This window comes from Trypanosoma rangeli (assembly GCF_003719475.1).
Source record: "Trypanosoma rangeli strain AM80 chromosome Unknown Tra_15.4_contig_00372, whole genome shotgun sequence".
Lineage (NCBI taxonomy): Eukaryota > Euglenozoa > Kinetoplastea > Trypanosomatida > Trypanosomatidae > Trypanosoma > Trypanosoma rangeli.
The window spans coordinates 11,142-17,620 of record NW_021706119.1 but is presented as its reverse complement, the minus strand read 5'-3'; the positions used below and the strand labels follow the sequence as shown (position 1 = coordinate 17,620).

At 52.9% G+C, this 6,479-nt stretch overlaps 3 protein-coding genes and 1 pseudogene across 3 annotated transcripts, besides 5 other annotated features; all 4 read left to right on the top strand.

Annotated features, from left to right (window-relative positions):
- Positions 1-213: 213 nt before the first annotated feature.
- TraAM80_08082 (lysophospholipase) lies at positions 214-1,059 on the top strand (the record flags this gene model as incomplete). Its single annotated transcript, XM_029384842.1, has 1 exon — positions 214-1,059. The coding sequence occupies one exon, from the start codon at positions 214-216 to the stop codon at positions 1,057-1,059; it is 846 nt and encodes a 281-aa protein (XP_029235300.1).
- A 372-nt stretch (positions 1,060-1,431) lies between these two features.
- On the top strand, positions 1,432-2,140 carry TraAM80_08081 (hypothetical protein; annotated as a pseudogene).
- Positions 2,141-2,511: 371 nt separating this feature from the next.
- TraAM80_08080 (putative short chain dehydrogenase/reductase) lies at positions 2,512-3,951 on the top strand (the record flags this gene model as incomplete). Its single annotated transcript, XM_029384841.1, has 1 exon — positions 2,512-3,951. The coding sequence occupies one exon, from the start codon at positions 2,512-2,514 to the stop codon at positions 3,949-3,951; it is 1,440 nt and encodes a 479-aa protein (XP_029235299.1).
- Positions 3,952-3,991: 40 nt separating this feature from the next.
- Positions 3,992-4,025: a microsatellite.
- Positions 4,026-4,151: 126 nt separating this feature from the next.
- Positions 4,152-4,175: a microsatellite.
- Positions 4,155-4,198: a microsatellite.
- A 192-nt stretch (positions 4,199-4,390) lies between these two features.
- Positions 4,391-5,836, top strand: TraAM80_08079 (putative short chain dehydrogenase/reductase; the record flags this gene model as incomplete). Its single annotated transcript, XM_029384840.1, has 1 exon — positions 4,391-5,836. One exon carries the CDS (start codon positions 4,391-4,393, stop codon positions 5,834-5,836), a length of 1,446 nt encoding a protein of 481 aa, XP_029235298.1.
- Positions 5,837-6,067: 231 nt separating this feature from the next.
- Positions 6,068-6,119: a microsatellite.
- A 314-nt stretch (positions 6,120-6,433) lies between these two features.
- Positions 6,434-6,477: a microsatellite.
- Between the last annotated feature and the right edge of the window lie 2 nt (positions 6,478-6,479).

Here is a 6,479-nt window from a genome sequence, read left to right as displayed (position 1 = left end):
TCTATTCACGCTGACTGCGGTGTGGAAGACGTAGGAACCAAGTTCTGTCCAGTTTTTTTTCTTTTTATTGGCTTTGTGTTGCTGCCTGCTTCCTCTCCCTCTTTAAGGTCATCTCAGTTATTTAAGGTCATCTCAGTTATCCTCGGAGAATACGCATAGGCAGGAGCGCACTGTTGCCTCCGTGCCCACATACGTATTTGCATCCACTCCACAATGATAGGAAATCCAATTGAAAGCCTGACCATTGCACAGATGAAGGAGGAGCTGCGAATGCTCTACGGCGTCAGAGACGTATCGGACGTTGTGGAATTGAAGGATCTACAGGCCAAGCTTCTCTCAACACGCAACACGCAGCTCATCACGCATGGTCTGCGATACGGACCACTGATGCAGGTTGGCAACCAGAAGAACCCAACCGGTGTTGTGACGCTCTCGCATGGATTGGGTGATTCGGCGCAAGGCTGGGAAAGTGTCGCGCGTGAACTCGCGGGTTTCCTGCCGCATCTTCTGTTTCTTCTTCCCACAGCTCCGGTTCGGCCAGTGACCATCAACGGCGGCATGTCGATGAATGCATGGTACGACATAAAGGACCTCGGTGCCGCATTGGAAAAATCGCGTCAAGATGGGGAGACAGTGATGATCTCCGCTGACTACCTCAAGAGTCTGGCGTACACCGCGACGCAGCGCTACCGCATTCCGAGCAATCGCGTCGTGTATGCGGGTTTCTCGCAGGGCGCCGCCATCTCTCTCGCGGCAGGGATCACTTCACGCATTGCACCGGCTGGTGTGGCGGTGCTTTCTGGTTACCTTGCGGGCGGCAGCGCGGTAATGAATCGTCTGTGCAACAAAGGTGTTCCTATTCTCATGTGTCACGGTTTACAGGACGACGTTGTGCCCTTTGAAGCTGCACGGATGACAAAGAAGGAGCTGGAGTCGGTTGGTGTAAGATCAATCACGCTGAAGTCGTACTTGATGGCGCACTCTGCACACCCTGACGAGATCCAAGACCTTGCGAGTTTTTTGAAACGTGTCTTGCCGGCGACTACGTCTGGAGAATGAGAAAACTAAAGCAGGAGGAGAGATGTGATGGACCCGGTAAAATAGGAAGATATTTGGGCTGAGGGGGAGTAACATAATGTCAGTGGAATATGCTTGAATAAGAACAATAAAAAGCAACAACAACATGGAGGTGAAGGAGTTTATTGGGACATGAATGGATGGATTGCTTGTGTGATGCCACAAGCTGAACCAAATGTCCAATAATCTAATCTTTTTCCTACCGTCCTGTGGGAATGGCAGGGGGGGTAGGGGTCGCATTATCCACGCCTACCCCCAGCATAGGATACAGGAAAGACGCATATTTAGCCTTCCATACTGGGAAGATTTCAAGCTTGACAAGGTGGAGACAGGAAGTAGTAGCAACGAAGGCCGATGCTTCAGTGCTCCTCTGTGCGGTGGGTAGGTCTCTTTTTGCCTATCTGCTCTCCGCTGCACAGCGGCTACAAATACTTTGAGGACATGTTTCACAAGCATGAGGCCGCCCCACGCCATGCGACGTGTGAGGAGCAGGCCCTTGGTGCCACAACCAAGTGTCTTGAGCCAAAAAAAAAGTAGTTAACGGAGTCAGAAAAGCTGCACAAGCTGCATGAATGGAAGAAGAATGAGGATGGTCTCACCCCACCTCCGTAGTTTGGGTGACCCGAGGAGTGGGACCCTGAACCGGGGGAGGAGGGGCACAGTGAGTGGTACCTGAAGAACCGCATGCACATGTTGTATGAGGAGAAGTCAAAGTATGACCTCCGCATTGATGTACCCGTCAAAAAGAACTCAATGCGGCACCAGGATATGCCGTACCACAAGCGCATGAAGGCTGCCTATCATAATTTGCAGGAGGAGAAGCCGCAGTGGTTTGACCTAAGGCAACACAAGTACTGGGCAAGCTACTCCTACGAGGACAAGCGGGACTCTGTTGCAAAGTCGCATGATGACTACTTGTAGGAGTGGTTGGGGAAGCTGGATGCCATGCATGAAAATGTGGCAAAAAGAATAGGGGAATACAATGGCACGGCAAAACATAAGAATGTGAAGCCGGTGCAGCGACGCCCTGAGTGGAAGCTGGCGCCCAGACAAGGAAATGACTAGCGCGTTGCTGTGCCTTTATGGTGTTTTCTGCTTCTCTGTTGGCATGCCTATGCGTGTTAGTGTGCCTGTGTATTACTTTGCCGAAGGAACCGTCACACTTAGGCATCATCGTCGACAAGTACAGCGGTAGCTCCTACATTTTGTAACCACATTTCTGGGTGTGCAGCCGTTGGGTGGATTCACTAGACATGCATATATACATGCATATATGCATATTACACACGGCAAGCGGCTTCATTGAGTAATTATTTATTATTCTTCTTTTTCTTTCTCTTGGTTTGTGGTTGTTGAGGTGGAGGATATTTGTGTTGCAAAATTCAAAGAAAGGAACGAGCGTACAGTAAAGTCAAAAAAAAAAAACAAGCGTAGATGCTGCGTCATATTTCTTTTTCCAAAGGTCTAACGACGTGCGGCGCCTTGCGTGCTGCAGAAATGGTAAGCCGTCAGACACACCTTTGCTCGCTACTCCGCTATCAAAGTACAGCATCAGCAGCAGCAGCAAAGCCTTTACTGAAGAAGAAGATTCACACGCTCAGTACAAACAAGTCCGATGCTTCTGCCTACGTGGGGGCTGATGATATTGGTGACTTCTCCTCATTACGACACACAGGTTACCTGCTGCTTCATGGGCGCCGTATGTGGGTGCCAATGCTTATGGCCGCTGTGTGCTATGCCGCGGCTCCGCTTTCAGCTGCCTCCTGGGCCACACAGGGCCTCTACTGGAGCCTCTGCGTGATGCTGCAACGCCTTAGTGTCCGAGGAAGGATGAACCACGCCTCCAAGGACCTCACTGGATACATCTGCGTTGTGACAGGTGGCACTAGTGGGATTGGCCTATACACTGCAATGCAGTTGCTTGATATGGGTGCGCACGTTGTGATGGCGGCGCGGCCGGGACGAGAAGTGGAGACGCGGGAATTTTTCAAGGCGAATTGCCAGTGCGCTCAAGGATCCGATGAAGATGTTCTTCAGAAGAATTTGACCTTTGTCGCATTGGATTTATCAGATCAACTTGACATCATGGCCTGCGCCGCCCGCATTAAGGGGAAGTTTGATGATCGAATTGACCTGTTAGTAAACTGCGCCGGTGTCTGGCGGGAGGAGCCTACTATGACAAAGCAGGGGTTTGAGGAGCACATTGGTGTTAACTTTATTGGGCCGTTTCACCTGACAGAGGCCCTTCTGCCATCCCTGCGACGGTCAAGGCACGGCGGCCGCATTGTGTACGTGACGTGTTCTTCGCACAATGGGGTGCACAAGGCAAACATTGTAAAGGAGCGTATGCTGCTCAAACCCTCGCCAGACGAGGCCCAGGTCACGGCGCGTTGCTACAGCGCCTCCAAACTGGGCAACGTGTACCACGCGCAGTACATCGCCACACGGCGCTACGAGGGGGTGCCGCTCAATCAGCCCACTGAGCTGCGGCCAGTGGATGTGTGCATCGCAGACCCCGAGTTTTGCGCGACAAACCTCACCTGCCGTGATTCACCACCGCTGCTCGGAACGAACATCCTCGCCAGCACACTCCGTTCATTGTGGATACGCAACGCCTACGAAGGGAGCCAGACGGTAGTAAACTGTTGTGTGCGTGATGATATTGAAAATGGTGGATACTATGCAGAGTGCATGCAGATGCCAAGTGGACTTAGCCGCCGGGCTCACGACTCGAAGAGCCGAAACGAGGTGATGCAGTGGGCCATGACAAATACGATTGCAAAGTATTACACAATGCGGCCAACCGCGTCAAACCAACGCGTGGGTGCGGCCGCTGGTGGTGGCGCCACTCAAAAGAAGGATGGCAAAGACTGACAATAATTGGTTGTGAGACAAGATACATCGTATTGATGCATGTTATTGTTGTTGTTTTTTTGTTGCTGTTTGTTTGTGGATACTTCACTGGGGTGTGGTGTTTGTGATCCACCAACGCGGAGGTGGGTGGGTGATAGGGAAGAACAAAAAATAGAGAAAAAACATGCCTTTGTGGTCTTCTCTCCACTCATGCGATTTCGTTTTTTTTTTTTTTTTTTTTTTTTGGGTTTGTGTGTGTGTGTGCGTGGAGGGGAGCGGTGTTATCTGTGACCTCACACTTTCTTGGCGCTGTTGGGTTGTGCCTGTCTTTTCTTTGCAGTGAGCCTCCCCCGTGCGGCACACTCACGGCTGTGGCAACAACGAAAAAAAGCGGCGGGCGGCGGGTTGCGAGAGGGCTCGCAGAGGTTGTTAGGGAATTGATAAGAGGGTTGGTGAAGGAATGCCATCGTGCTCATTGGGTCTTTGCATTCGCCGTTGTGCCGGCGGGGTAGCCGCCACGGTTGCAGGTAGTCCGTTAGCGTCAAGCCACTGCTGGGGAAGCGTGCGTCACTACCAGCGGCACACAATGCGTCTCCTGCGACCGCGCAAACTTTCAGAGGCGAAGCAGCAGCCGCTTTTTCCCGGCATGTGCCGCCACGTCAAGCGTTTTGAGGGCGAACACATCTACAACTACGGGCTTCATACATATGCAATCCTCCGCGAGGGCTCTACATTTGCCGTTCTGCCACTCGGCTGCCTCGCAGCGTATGCCGCAACTTTTTTCGTCGCCGCACCGTTTTATCTGCAGATGATGTGTTCGTTGCTGCTAATTGCCTCCTCTCGCTACTTTGCGCGTGGCCGGAGAAACAAAGAGTGGAAAGACTTAAGCGGCCGACACGTCATCGTCACGGGCGGGACCAGTGGCATTGGGCGGGAGACGGCGTCTCAGCTGACTTCCATGGGCGCCGACGTGACAGTGCTCTCACGCGATGGCCCACATGTTGCTGCGGCCATGGCGTACATAAAGCGATTTGCCAAGAGTGAAACACAGGAAATACGCTTTACGGCTTTAGATCTGACCGACTTTATTGCGATACGTGACTACTGCAAGCGTGCCCAACAACAGAGGATGGTGGTGGACATCCTCGTAAACAATGCGGGGGTGATGCAGCAGCAGCAGGTGATGTCTCGTTTCGGCGACGACGAGCAACTAGCAGTGAATCTTCTCGGGCCGTTTTTGCTTACGGAGGGGCTTTTGCAGCTCGTGGCAGAGAACGGTGGCCGTGTTGTGTACGTCTCCTGCTCGGCCCACGTCGCGGTGAAGAGAAATATTGTGTCGACGTACTTATCCGGTCGCGGGTTGTGGTCGCCGCGCGTCCGAGACAAGTTTGACGGGCTCGAGCAGTACGGGTTTACAAAACTTGGCTGCATCTACCACGTGCAGGACTTGGCGGTGCGTTCCTACGCGAACGCTGCAAAACCGTCGGTCTCGACAGTACCCACTATGGTCACTGCTGCGACAACGGCCAACAGGAACAGCAACGGCGGAAGCAGCGGCCCACGTAAAGATGACGATAACGATGGCAGTGGGAATGCACCGAGGTACACAACCTGTGTTGCGGTTCCTGGGGGTGTCGTGACAAATCTTTACCGGCATGTTCCCCTCGCCACGACGTTTCGTTGGTGCCGCTACCTTTACCTGCTCTTCATGCGCACGGCACGTGAGGGAAGCCAGGTGGTGGTAAACTGCTGCGTGCGGGAGGAATTGGTGAATGGGGGATATTATCAGAATTGCCGGTACAGCCCTTCTGGACTTTCGGCTTGCGCATGTAACGTAGAGGAGCGCAAAAGTGTGCTGGCGTGGGTGAAGCGAAAAATGCAGCCGTACATGCGGTGGGAGCGTTAGCAGGAGAAATGGTGGTTAGTAAAATCCTAAGCTTTGTGCGGCTTTTGTCGGGATGGACTAGAGGGATGTGTTTTACGTGCGCGACTCCGTGCATTTACGCGCGTTTGCTTTTTATTTATTTCTGTGGCGGGGAGGGCAATAACTACCGAACGGGACCGGTGCATGTATTGCTTTTGCGAGGTGCATGAGGTGTGGGTGCTCTCTCCCCACATTACACACCCTTCTCCCTCATTGGTGGTTTGTTGGGTTGCTGCTTGTTGTTGTTGTTGTTTGGGTTTTTGTTTGCCTACCGGTCTCCTCGAGCAAACAAGGAACGAATACAAAAAAAAAAAAGATTTGTTAGAGAAAATAGCGGGCGGGTGGACGGAGGAAAGGAGAAATAACGAGCGCGCGAGGCGGATGTTGCGGCATTCTCGCATGCGCTCCAGCTTCACGCGCGGGCACGCACAGCGTGACGCCTAGGACGGCAGTGGCCGGAGGGCAAACGGGAAGACGGGGGGAAAAACAGAAGGGGGTATGGGACGTGCGCCCTCACCGTCCTGGCCGCCTTCCATGCTGCACCTCCTTCACATTTAACGGACCGAAGAACGCCGGTACGTGTGTGTGTGTGTGTGTGTGTGTGTGTGTGTGTGTGTGTGTGTAT